The sequence below is a fragment of the Pelobates fuscus genome, chromosome 2 (assembly GCF_036172605.1).
Source record: "Pelobates fuscus isolate aPelFus1 chromosome 2, aPelFus1.pri, whole genome shotgun sequence".
Lineage (NCBI taxonomy): Eukaryota > Metazoa > Chordata > Amphibia > Anura > Pelobatidae > Pelobates > Pelobates fuscus.
Window position 1 is genome coordinate 188,295,843 of NC_086318.1, and position 13,253 is coordinate 188,309,095.

The window sequence follows — 13,253 nt, forward strand, 5'->3', positions numbered from 1 at the left end:
GTGGCTGGAGCCAAACTTTAAAACAAAGTGTTGACTCGTGCAAAAGGATTTCCCTTGTTGTGTAGTCTGTAAAAGGTACTCTTCTACTCTTCTAAAGACTACAACCAAAATGATCAAACAATATGACATACACATACTGAAAATCTGATACCCAAAGTAGACATTTGCAAAAGCTTCCCTCCTTTTGGAATGACAATCTGTGGTAATGATGATTGTTAGATGTACCTTATCATACTTGCTACTGGAACCAAACCCGAATATCAGAAGATGACCATGAGAGTCAGTGCAAGCAAAGTGTTGACCATCTGGAGAGCACTTACAGTCAAATACTGCTCCATGCCCTTGTCCTTCAATCTGAAAAATAATTGCAAATAAAGACAGAGTGGTTGAGTGGCTTGAATGGTTTTATCTTATTATAGTGATTCGCGAAAAAATAAAAATAAAAATAGGTCCCTATTAGTCCTTAGCTTTGTTTTATTTTTAGAATCAAAGCATTAAAGGATTGAGAGATATTATATAAAAGCAAACATAACTGAAATAACCACTTTGTGAAATGTGTTCAAAGGATCAATTGTGTACAACGCATTAATAAGCAAAATATTATAGGGCAAAGATGGCTGTTATATGTTGCATAGTAATATATGCTGAGAAAAAGAGAAAAAAAATACATTACAATATTAGATTATATATTAAAATATTTATATTTTATTTAAAATAAAATAAAGTCCATGAATATCAACCTTTAAACTCATCTTTAATGCTGTGGATGCAAAAAACAAAAAACAAATAAAAAATATATTTTTTAAACTGTTTATATTGATGGCCAATTCTGCCACAAAAAAAGGAAAAAAGTATTTCATGTTATTGAAGCATATTAATTATATCCTTGAAAATTGCACTAGTAATTAGTATAATGAGAAAAAAACATGAACTATTTGGGCAGAGAACTTAATGTTTTTATTGTTGTTAATGTAAATAAAACTTCTTCTAGATCTTTCCTAGATCAAACGAAAATATAGAACTGCAACATTGGAATTCACACAAAATGATAAAAAAAAATAATAATAATTTGAAGAATCCATCAAGTACCTACCATATTAAAGTAAGATCGAATCTTAACTCCTCGAGCCAAATCCCAGACAATGACATTGCCATCATGGCCTGCAGAAAAAAGCACCCTATGATCGAAAGGGTGAGGCTCTAGCACAAAAACTTCATCCTCGTGACCCTGCAAAAGTTCTTTCTTTTAAATCAAACCAAGTTTATGCTTACATTATCAAGATAATCATATAACTGACATAAAATGAATACGTAAAGGAACACACCCTTTAATGTCAAAAACAACATTGAGCCACCTCTAGCATTGTTGCCCTCCCTAAATATAGGAAAATCCTGCCATAGGAAATAATTGGATTGGCTCAGACTGTCAAGGAGGCAGATCAGCAGCAGACCAGCACAAGCCAAACACAGCCCTGGCCAATCAGGGCTGTGTTGGAACACTGTATCTCTATGAGGAACATGCAGAGGGTGGAGACACTGAATGGCAGTGTTGCATACTGTTCAGCACTGCCCCCAGGAAGCACCTCTAGCAGCCCTCTGAGGAGTGGCCACTAGAGGTATCCCCAGGCTGTAATGTAGACTGCATTTTCTCTGAAAAGGCTGAGAACATGAAAACAACTATAGACTAGGTAAAAATAGATTGGGTAAGAAAGTGAGCCAAAACACCTTGCTGCTAGCTATAGCCAAACAGTGCCTTCGAGAGCACCCCTTGCCCCCCAAAAAACAGCTAAGCTGAAACGGCCTGTGACCACCCCCTGGTTCACACAGTATGCAGACTCTGTATAGTAATGAATAAGCTTTGTTCAGTGGTACAATAAATCAATTTAAACTTCAGGAACAGGTAATATGATAGCTGCTCTCTAATGATACAGAGGTGCAGGCTGTATGTTGTGAGAACACTCTTGGTACAGTGTCTCAGAAGCACGCCTGTCAGTGTTTTGGCTCGCTTTCCTACCCTATTTATTTTACCTAGTCTATAGTTGCTTTAATGTTCTCAGCCTAGATTTAATGTATCTATTACTTAATTCCAACTTGTAGAACTATCTTATGCGACACAGTTGTATCTTGGTTTGACACTGTATCCATATCTCGGCTAATCCCCACCCACCCCACACTCTTAGATCAATACCATAATACTCAAGGACTAAATGACCCTGGCAAGTCATTTAATGATGCTTATACCTCTGGTATTCCCTAGAGGCTTTTTCCAAAGAGGCTACCTTACCTCTTATACGCAGTATGATCATTTATTGCCAATAATATCACACCGTTTAGTTCATGGTCCCTTTTTTGAATTGCAGCCATTTGAGAAATATCATTTGAACCCACATTAGCCTATCCTTTAGAGGGCACTATCGGTCCCCTCTTCCAAAGGCTCTTTTTACCTTCATTTAAAGTAAAAGTTAGGGGTCGGTACACCATTTCCCAAATGTAGGCTGCAAATTCTGTACATGCTGCCTTGTTACAGGTTTGTATTTTAAAAGGTGGTGGTATGTTGATTTTTTTTATCCTACATTTTATTAAAAGCTATGTTTTAGTTTGTGATCTAGCAATTGTTTTTGTTCCTCTCTATGGGTTATACCTAGCATGTACCCATATCACTCCTGACAAAGTAAAGGAAGTCTTAACATTAGAGGACTCTTTACATGAAGTGTTTAGGAAGGCTGCATAAGTCACATGCAGGGAGATGTGACTAGGGTTGCCTAAACAAACTGATTTCATTCCTAAATGGCAGAGAATTAAGCAGCGGGACTGCAGGGAAATGAGCTATACACCAAAACTGCTTCATTAAGCTGAAGTTGTTTTGGAGACTATAGGGTCTCTAACATTTAAGGACTATTATCTAGAACTGGAGACACGCTAGACCATTTCTATCCTTTAATGAATTATTATTTCCTGAGCCTTAGTTATTATTGTTAGAGCTCACAAGCAAATTAATTTCTTAAAACCAAGTCCAACAATAGCAAACAAGCATAAAAAAAGGCTATGATAAACAGAAACCAAAGATGGAGAAAAGGCCACACAGCAATGAGAATCTTTATTTATTCAAAAGAATTGGGTTTTCCTAAAATAATTCATGTATTGCTTTATTTTAGTAAAGGTATGCCTTCCCATAATCTTTCTTCATTTGTTTTAAAGAATATCCATGCCCATATGAAGTAAATCTTCATCTGTTAAAGAAGAATATAGTAATTTACACAACAAACATATCTGGAGGGAACACTAACATGCTTCTAAAACAAAAACTATTGTGGCTGGGTTCAGTGATAAACCTTGCTCAAAAGGGGCAATTTCTATGTGGCTTTTCTCTCGGACAATGCAGAATACCCTAAAAATTTGCATATCTCAAAATGTATATGAAAAGGAGCACAGTAATCACTACAGACTGTTGTACCCTTGCGCCATCCCACAATAAGGAGTTAAATCGTTTTTGAACAGTTTGACACTTATTTGGGTCCTTTGAGTTCTTGCTATGCCTCAACTCTTCACGGATATCACTAATGCATAAATTCCCTTCAGCATTAGTAATATCAATGTTGTCCCTAATTGGACATTGCGATGGTCAGCTGACATTCTCTGCTGTTGCACATTTCCACAGTGTTCTTTTTCAGAACAAAGAATTGCAGGCAAAAACTGAACTGCATATTTAAGGTGAGTTCTTACCACTGATTTACAAACAGGCAAAATATATTTACCATCAGAATATGGATGAGTTGCCCAGTGTTAGAGTTCCAAACTTTTAACGTCATGTTATTGACAGCAGTTATTACAGAGGTATCATGGCGGTCCCAGGCCACCATTGTTACTTTTAACTTTGTGATCTTGTCTTCCACTCCCTGAGTGTTTAGCCTAGAGGAAAAAAAAAAAAAAAAAAAAGATTCCCGTTATATGCAACACTTTTCTTCTGAACCACAGATTATATCAGACAAACACTTCAGAAAGTTACATTGCTATACGTTTTTCACTCTATGAAATATACTAAGCCAAAAAAGTTACCACTCTCCTCAAACAGCAAGAAATTAAAACACATAAGATATTAAAAGGAATGCTCGCTCGCTATGATATATATTAATATATTAATATATATATTAATTATATATATTAATTAAAGTGAAAGCTTGGCACTCTCCTTATAAAGAAATAAAGGTATCCTGCCTGGGTGCTATATCCCTGGCGTCAAATATATAGGGAAATAAGAAAAACGGGAAGCACTCACAGGTCTTCATATAAGTGAAAAAGGGTGTTTAATTAATCCATTAGATGTAAACAAAAATCGACCGACGTTTCGACCCTGTCGGGTCTTTTTCAAGATCTTGAAAAAGACCCAACAGGGTCGAAACGTCGGTCGATTTTTGTTTACATCTAATGGATTAATTAAACACCCTTTATTATATGAAGACCTGTGAGTGCTTCCCGTTTTTCTTATTTTTATATATATATATATATATATATATATATATATATATATATATATATATATATATATATATGGGTGTAGAAACAATCGCACTCCTGGGACTTGGTTGAAGTTGTAAAATTTAGCTTTTATTTATTCCATATAAAATATCAACGTTTCAGCTCCAACATGGAGCTTTCATCAGGACAGGTATATATATATATATTATTTTTTTTTTTGTCGAATCACTTCCTAACTTACATGTGCTCTTCTTCTGTAAAAGTGTTACTTAAAGGAACACTGTAGTGTCTTGAATACATACAGTGATGTGGCACTTTAGGTGCCGGCCCTGCTCCGACCTTGCTGAAAATTAGATTTTACCCACCTATTCTCGGACGACGCCCCGGTCTTGTTATGGTAGGCCCCGCCTCGTGCCGCCTCCATGGCTGAAATCATCAAGATCTAAGCCAATTAAATGCTTTCTCATAGCACTGGTAGGCTATTGTGCATGTGCAGCAAAACTCTTTGCTGCACCAATCAGCAACTCCTCAGAGATGCATTGAAGCAATGTGTCTCTACGTGGGATGTTCAGTGTCTCTATGCAGGGTGTGGAGAAGCTGAAAGCCAGTGCTTGACTAGGAAGCACCTCTAGTAGGCGTCTGAGTGACAGCCACTAGAGGTGTTACTAGGCACCAATATTAAACACTGCCTTTTTTTCTAAAAAGGCAGTGTTTACATTGAAAAGCCTGCCGGAAAAGGCTATAGACAAGAGAACTCAAAGTATATTTAGCTGCACAATTCTAAAACAAACATTTATTAGTCTTCTAAATAGCAGGAAGTGCCTGGTAATGCAGATTGTTTACATTTTCTTACTACATGTCAACAACACTATGGTAAAAACTTGTACATCTGCCATGAGAGCTAAAGAGCTCTCTATAGCATTGCTCCCTTGTGACCATGTGCTGTTTTTATGACAGAAAATGTATAATATGTAAATAGAGTGTTTTCCATCCTTAAACTCAACAGAGAGGCTTGTGAGGTGATCAGTGATGACTAATGACTGTCATCAAAGCACGAAATGCGTGAAGTGGTGATGGCTGTTAAATTGTAACCTAGGTAATGGCATAAATAGTGATAAAAAAAATGCTAAAAGATCAATTACTTCTGCATGCACTCCAACTGCATATTTGTGTGATACAGACATCTTGCTAACCTATACAGGATCACTGTGGTTATTGAATCTTACTAAAATTAAAGTTAAACAGAAAATATAGTCCACAAGGGGTACAAAAAAAAAAAAAAAAGAGAAAACAGAGTAAAATATTTGTGCAAAGGCAACATAATGAATGAGCTGTGATGGGGGAAAAAAAAGTTAATAAAGAGGCAAGTTGGAAGGCAAAGAAAATACTGGGCTTGTTAAAGAGAGAAAACATAAATTTTACTTACCGAAAATTTATTTTTCCTTAAGATTAGAGGCAGTGCTTACACCATAGGGATATCCAATCTGGAGGGAAAAACAGGCAGGCAAATCTCCAAACATTTTAACCCCTCCCCTAATTACCTCCTTTCCAATAAGTAGCAGCTCCTCCTGAACATCCCCAGACAATACATAAGCCAAATAGCTGCAAAATTACTTAGTTTATTAGAAAAAGGGGCGGGAATTGTAGCACTGCCTCTAATCTTAAGGAAAAAGAAATTTTCGGTAAGTAAAATTTATGTTTTTCCTTTCAGATTAGAGGCAGTGCTTACACCATAGGGATATAATAAAGCAGATCCTGAGGGCGGGTTTCAGTTCACTACTGCTTGAAGCACCCTGCGCCCAAAAGCTGCATACTCCGAGGCCAGTATGTCCCACTTGTAGTGTCCTGAGAACATATGGAGAGAGGACCGATTAGCAGCTGAACAAATTCGAGACGGAGAAGTAGCTGCACGCAGAGCCCCTGACGGCGAAACAGCTCTAGTAGAATGCTCCCTTATAGGGCCTGCAAATTCCGAGTCACTCTTAGAATAAGATAACAGAATAAAATCCTTCAGTCATCTAGCCAGAGAACTCTGCGAAACCAACATACCTTTCTGTGTGCCTATGAACAAGACAAACATACCGATATCCTAACGGAAGGATTCCGTAGCTTTAGATATTGCCAAAGACCTATCGTTACGTCTAAGCAGAGAAAATTACATACCAAGGCATTAGACGGATTCCGACACAAGGTCGGCAAAACCACTTCTCGGTTGACATTGGTAACAGAAAAAACTTTAGTGATACCTGAAGGATCGAGCTTCAGAACCTCCTTGTCCTGATGAAAACCAAAAAAAGGAAAATACTCCCGAAACGCTCGGAGCTCACATACTCTTTTAGCTGACGAATAGCCATCAAAGGAAAACGGTATCCAAAGAAAACATCTTCAGGGAACTTCTTCCAATGGTTCAACAGGCGGTACTCAAAGCGCGGAAAGGACCAAATTCAGATCCCAGGGAGGACAGGTTTCCCCAACAAAGGGCACCAAACGTGTCAGAGCTCTGAAGAACCTTGAAATTAGAAAATTCGAGGTGAAACATCTGGGGGAGAAGAAACCGATAGCAGAAACATGTAAACTAAATGAAGCAGGTTTAAGACCTTTGCCAATCTCATCTGAAGGAAGCATAGAATCTTCTGGATGGACGCGGAAACAGGTTTGACTTCAAACCTACAACATCGCTGAAACTTCCAAATCCTAACGTAGAACCTTGAAGTAGATGCCAACAAAAAAAATTTTTTATAACTTCAGGATCCAGACCTTTACACTCTAAATCTGGAGTCCAGAAACCAGGCCGTCAATCGGAATCTCCGAAGGTCCGGAAGAGGCACCATGGCGTCCTCTAGAATTACTCCTGAAAGAGGAAGCTTCCAAAAGGTGGCCCCCGGAAAGTTCAGGAGAACCGAGAACCAACTACCTCTTGGCCACCCTGGACGGATTAGGATAATACTTACATTTCCCAGCCTTACTTTTTTGAAGTATTCTGGGAATAATCACTACTGGCGGGAAGCTATATGCCAGGTTGAACTTCCATGGTAATGACAGGGCATCTATGAAATCCGACCTGTCTGCTGGAGTTAGGGATGCAAAAACGTCTTGTCTTCCTGTTCACTCCGGGTGCCATCAGGTCTAACTCCGGAACACCGAAGCGGACTGTGCTGAACTTGAAAGTTCTGCATGACAGGGACCAAAACTGCTTGTTTCAAATGATGCCTGCTCAGGGCATCTGCCACCACATTGAACTTTCCTAAAATGTGAACTGCAGAGATTGACATCAGGTGCACTTCTGCCCACAGCATGATTATTGAACAAAGGCTTTCTAATCTTGTTGATCTCGTACCTCCCTGTATGTTCAAATACGCCACTGTCGTTCGATTGTCTGAACGAATTCGAATATGTTGAACTTTGATGAGAAACTGAAACGCCAAGAGTGCCATCCAAACGGCCTTTAATTCCCTGAAGTACGAGGAACTTCTCATATCCTTCTCTTGCCAGGACCCCTGCTTCTATACGTCTTCCAGATGGGCCCCCCAGCCCAGCGCAGAGGCGTCTGTTGATATGATAGTAAAGGACTTCATCCGGAAAGACAGACCCCCGTGGAGGAATCGAGAAAATGTCCACCACTGCAGACTTTTCAACATTAGATCGTTAAACCTCATCAGCCTATCTAGGCCGAGTTCCTGTCGATACCAGACCTGCAGCATGTAACTCTGTAGAGGTCTCATTCTGGCTATTGCCCAAGCGACTGCCGGGATTGAGGCTGTAAACAGACCCAGCAAGCACCTGGCATCTCTGATTGAAAACATACTTTTTTCTCAGAGATTCCGGATTAACCGCTTGATCTTTTAGTATCTTCCCCTCTGGCAGGAATAACTTCATCGCGATAGAATCCAAAAATAGACCCAAGAACTGGATCCTTTGAACTGGCACTAGTTCCGATGTGTTGAAATCTATTAGCCAGCCATGCTTTTCCAGCGAATTGATGGCTGTCCCCAGGTCTAACTGTAGTTGAACTTGGGACTCTGCAAACAACAGCCAGACGTCCACATATGGCATGACAGCGATGCCCATACTTCTTAGAAAGCTTGAACTACTACTCGAAGCTATGTGAATACTCTGGGCGCTGATGCCAGGCCGAAAGGTAGTGCTCTGAATTGGTAATGTAAGGTTACCAATTGGCAGCACACCGCATCCGTAGAAAACTTTTGCTGGATGCTGCTATGGGTACATGAAGATAGGCATCTTTCAAATCCAGGGAAGCAAACCAATTTTATGGGTGCATAAGCAGAGCAGCCGACTTTACTGTTTCCCTGAGGAATTTCTTTATGATAATCCGCTTTTTTACGGCCTTTAGGTCTAGGATAGGTCCGAACGAACCATCTGGTTTTGGCACCAAGAAAAGTCTTGAATAGGTGCCTTGATGTCTTCCTTTAGAGGAACTTCTTCCACCACTCTCTTAGTAACAGAGTCGATACTTCTTCCTTTAATCAAAGGCTCTTACTGTTGACCTTTGAAATAGTTTCTAAGAGAGGAACTTCTAATGAGGGAAGTGTCTCTGCGTTACGGCTTCTAACTGCTTCCCATACGATACTGGTAAAGCATTCCTTCCTTCCTTCACCTGTTTCAACAACTCATCCAGCTTTGAACCGAAAAGTCTTCCAGGTTCAAAAGATAGTTCACACAGTGAATTATCAGGAGTCGCATCTGCTGACCAATTTCTAAGCCAAAGTGCTCTTCTGGCGACTGTTTAAATACCTATATTCTTGGCCGATAATTTCAGGCTTTCTGCAGAGGCATCCACTAAAAATCCGATGCCATACTGATATTTTATAATAGCTTTAACGGGGCTTCCTTTTCTAGTTCTTCCAACCAAAGAAATATGGGCCTCGGCAACGGATGACCCCGTAATCAAAGCTTTAGCTTGAGCTGCCGAAGAGATGAACAACATCTTTAAGGAGGAGTCCCTGCGTTCAACCATGACCTCCTTGAGGCCGCTTGAAACTCCAATTGGTAATGTAGTTTTCTTACCTATTTGAGCAATAGGAACGCCCACTACAGGGACAGTATCCAGCATACAGTCCTGTACCGCTTCTATGGAAAGAGAGAAATAAAAACTGTCTAGCCAATAAACAGCACGTGACCTGGGAATTTTCCATTCTTTTAAATCACTACCCCAATCTGTGGGTGAAAAAGAAACCTATAGGACTTTTACCCTGTTTCTTCAAGTTCAAATGCAACTGCACATCTTTAATCAATTCCCCAAATGGATTCTACTGGGAATGCAGATTCCTCATTTGATGAGGCACTGCTGAATTATCGCCATACACAGAACCACTAGTTCCAAACTAGAATCGGAACTTCCCAAGATCTTCGGCTTTTTGTTAGCATGTATTACAAGCTGAGAATCCTGGGCAACCCAAGCCTGGATTGTCTGTAATGCTGCTGACCACATATCCACAACTGTTTGCTGCATACTTTGTTGCAACCAGCTGATAAAGTGGACATTACTGTTCTTTGTGCTTCCTCTGAAGCTTCTTTGAACACACAGAGCAAAGTTTTTCTTTTTACAACCATCTGGCATAAGATGGCCACACACAGAGCACATTAAATGCTTGGCTAGATGTACATTTCCCCTTCTCAGCAACTTTATCCAAATTTTCAGGATTATATACTGGGAACAGAAAACAAACAAGGGAAAATAACAAAAATCTTTCCCTAAAGATTCAGGCTAGAACCATTCAACTAAAAACTTAATCAGTCTTACCTTAAATGGCCCGAGAGTGTGTTGGAGGGCAGGTGAGAAACACACATTGCAAACCGTTCTGAGAGCACCTGGCAAACAGAGGTTGCTGCTGGGGACGCTCCTTTTAAGTCCTGTAACCAAACAAAAACGCCCAGTTCAAATTTGGCGCCTGAATCCAGGTTCGCATTGCGCATGTGCATAGCGCTCTGCGACTCCCTGGTGGAACGCAACGCAACCTGTGTGTGCGTTCCACCGACAGGACCTCCCAGCCGACGCACGCCTGCGTCCTTCGTCAGACCGGCACCTGGCACGGCAAAAGACGGAATAAATTCTGAGGGACCACGCCGTCCGGCGTGTTAAACGCTACTTACCCGAACATCAAGGAAGCAGAGCCTCCCGAGCCTCAGCCCTTCTCACCTGCTTCCTGGAGAACCTTCCTGCATAACCTCCCCTGCCGAAGGCAGGCAAAGAACTGGGGATGTTCAGGAGGAGCTGCTACTTATTGGAAAGGAGGTAATTAGGGGAGGGGTTAAAATGTTTGGAGATTTGCCTGCCTGTTTTTCCCTCCAGATTGGATATCCCTATGGTGTAAGCACTGCCTCTAATCTGAAAGGAAAAACAGATTAAGATAATTAAAGATAGTAGGTATGCTGGGATATGCAAACAATAGCAGGTGAGGAGTAGTATAAATTGGAAGGGGTAAAAGGTGACAATGTCCTGTGGAATAAAGGCAAACCTGTTTAGGAGGTTGGAGAAAGAAAAAAAACAAAAAAAAAACAAAAGGACAACAAAGGAATGAGGGGTAAAACCATAGGAATTTAACTTACCGTATATACCAGAGTATAAGCCGAGTTTTTTTAGCACATTTTTTGTGCTAAAAAAACCCAACTCGGCTTATACTCGAGTCAGAGTCTGTATTATGGCAATTTGCATTGCCATAATACAGACTGGGGGAGAGGGGGGCTGGCAGAGCTGTAACTTACCTCTCCTGCAGCTCTCTCCTCCTCCGCGCGGTCCGTTCAGCACCTCGGTCAGCTCCCAGTGTAAATCTCGCGAGAGCCGCGGCTCTCGCGAGACTTACACTGGGAGCTGACAGAGGGAGCTGCACGGACGGCGCGGAGGAGGAGAGAGCTGACAGGAGCTGCAGGAGAGGTAAGTTACAGCTCTGCCAGCCCCCCTCTCCCCCCCCACTGAACTACCAATGCCACTGGACCACCAGGGAAGGAGCCCCCCTCCCTGCCATGTATCAAGCAGGGAGGGGGGACGAAAAAAAATAATTAGTAATAATAAAAAAAAAAATAATAAATGTTAATACAATAATAATAATAATTAAATTAAATTAAATAAAAATAATAATGAATAATAATAAAAAAAATTAAATTAATAAAAATTAAAATAATAAAAAAAAACACCCACCCCCCACCAAGGCTCTGCAACACACACACACACACCACTCATACACTGCACTCATACACACACGCTGCACTCATACACACACACGCTGCATTCATCATACACACACACTGCATTCATTATACACACACACTGCATTCATTATACACACACACTGCATTCATTATACACACACACACTGCATTCATTATACACACACACACTGCATTCATTATACACACACACTGCATTCATTATACACACACACTGCATTCATTATACACACACTGTAAATAAATATTCAATTAATATATTTTTTTTAGGATCTAATTTTATTTAGAAATTTACCAGTAGCTGCTGCATTTCTCACCCTAGTCTTATACTCGAGTCAATAAGTTTTCCCAGTTTTTTTGGGTAAAATTAGGGGCCTCGGCTTATACTCGAGTATATACGGTACTGATGTTTGAGTTTTGAAATTGTTTGAGTTTTCTTTGCTCAAATAATTTAAATGTAAAAAGATTATAAAGCTAGGATACTTCAGAACCTAAAAATATTCACTTCTGTGCAGCCACATGTTTTCACTTCACTATAGCTCTAAATCAGTCAGATGCCAAAAAGAGAAAAACAAAAACACATTACACAAGCACTACTAGAATGTCTGAAGCACCTCCGGGCTGTATAAGTTTAATGAAGTACATGCAACCGCACAAACAATTTGGATAATGTACCCTTTATCAATATAGCATGCCCTTGCAAGTCAGCAACATACTTACCCAAATATATAAAGATGCTAAAAACACCTCCCATCATGAATTGACCATTCCTCATGTAAAATCAACAGTCAAAAGAGGCTTAGATGCAAATACGTTTAGTGGCTTTTTTTTTAATTCTAGATTTAGGTTACCATTTTTACACATGACATACAATAGAGAGAAAAGCTGCATGCCAACAACTAAAGAGCACTTGAATCTTACCCTGCTGGTCGAGTCGCCATGTCTAGTAGAATACTTCTCCATTCCCTTTTCTTGTATTGCCAAATGCGAGCAGTGCCATCACGGCTTCCACTTACAAATCTTTAAAATAGACAGAAGATAAAGTCACACCAGGGAAACAAATAATGGAGAAAACAATATAAAAGACAAATACTCTCATTTTTATTATTTCAATTTACTTTGAGCACAGTATAAACTATTGCAAAGTAGTTATCGCAACAGCAAAGTGCATTGAATGGTTTGCACAAGTTATAAAGAAATACATTTTGGCATACATGTACAAAAGAGTTTAAGAGACACGTGACAAACATGAAATAGAGAAGTGATTCAATTATTTCTTAAAATATTGACTGCAGACAAAGCATACATTTATGAAGGAAAAAACCCTAAACACAACAATGTTACAATTGTAACCAGTATGAAAAAAACTGGTAATAGAACTTTTTACTGCTTCTAATTCATTATGGTAATAGAATTACGATTGTTCACTGAACAATAGTGCAGGACATTTTTGTATTCAGGTTTTGTTTTTATTGACATGCCCTTCCACACTGTACCCATCTGTGTTTCCTACTTTGAATCTTTAGAGTATAAAACTAAGTGGTGACGGGAGCCAATTTTAGATCATTAATTCAATACAATTCTTTGCAGTC

The 13,253-nt window shown here is 39.7% G+C and overlaps 1 protein-coding gene across 4 annotated transcripts in view; it reads right to left on the reverse strand.

Annotated features, from left to right (window-relative positions):
- PHIP (pleckstrin homology domain interacting protein) overlaps positions 1-13,253 on the reverse strand; it is a 112,732-nt gene that overhangs the window by 43,283 nt on the left and 56,196 nt on the right. For all 4 annotated transcript variants that reach the window (XM_063443018.1, XM_063443017.1, XM_063443015.1 and 1 more), the window contains exons 13-16: positions 12,583-12,681; positions 3,756-3,909; positions 1,094-1,228; positions 226-354 (exon numbers count right to left, since the gene is read on the reverse strand). In XM_063443018.1, the coding sequence (XP_063299088.1) occupies positions 226-354; positions 1,094-1,228; positions 3,756-3,909; positions 12,583-12,681 (517 nt within the window). The remainder of the gene's footprint in view (positions 1-225; positions 355-1,093; positions 1,229-3,755; positions 3,910-12,582; positions 12,682-13,253) is intronic.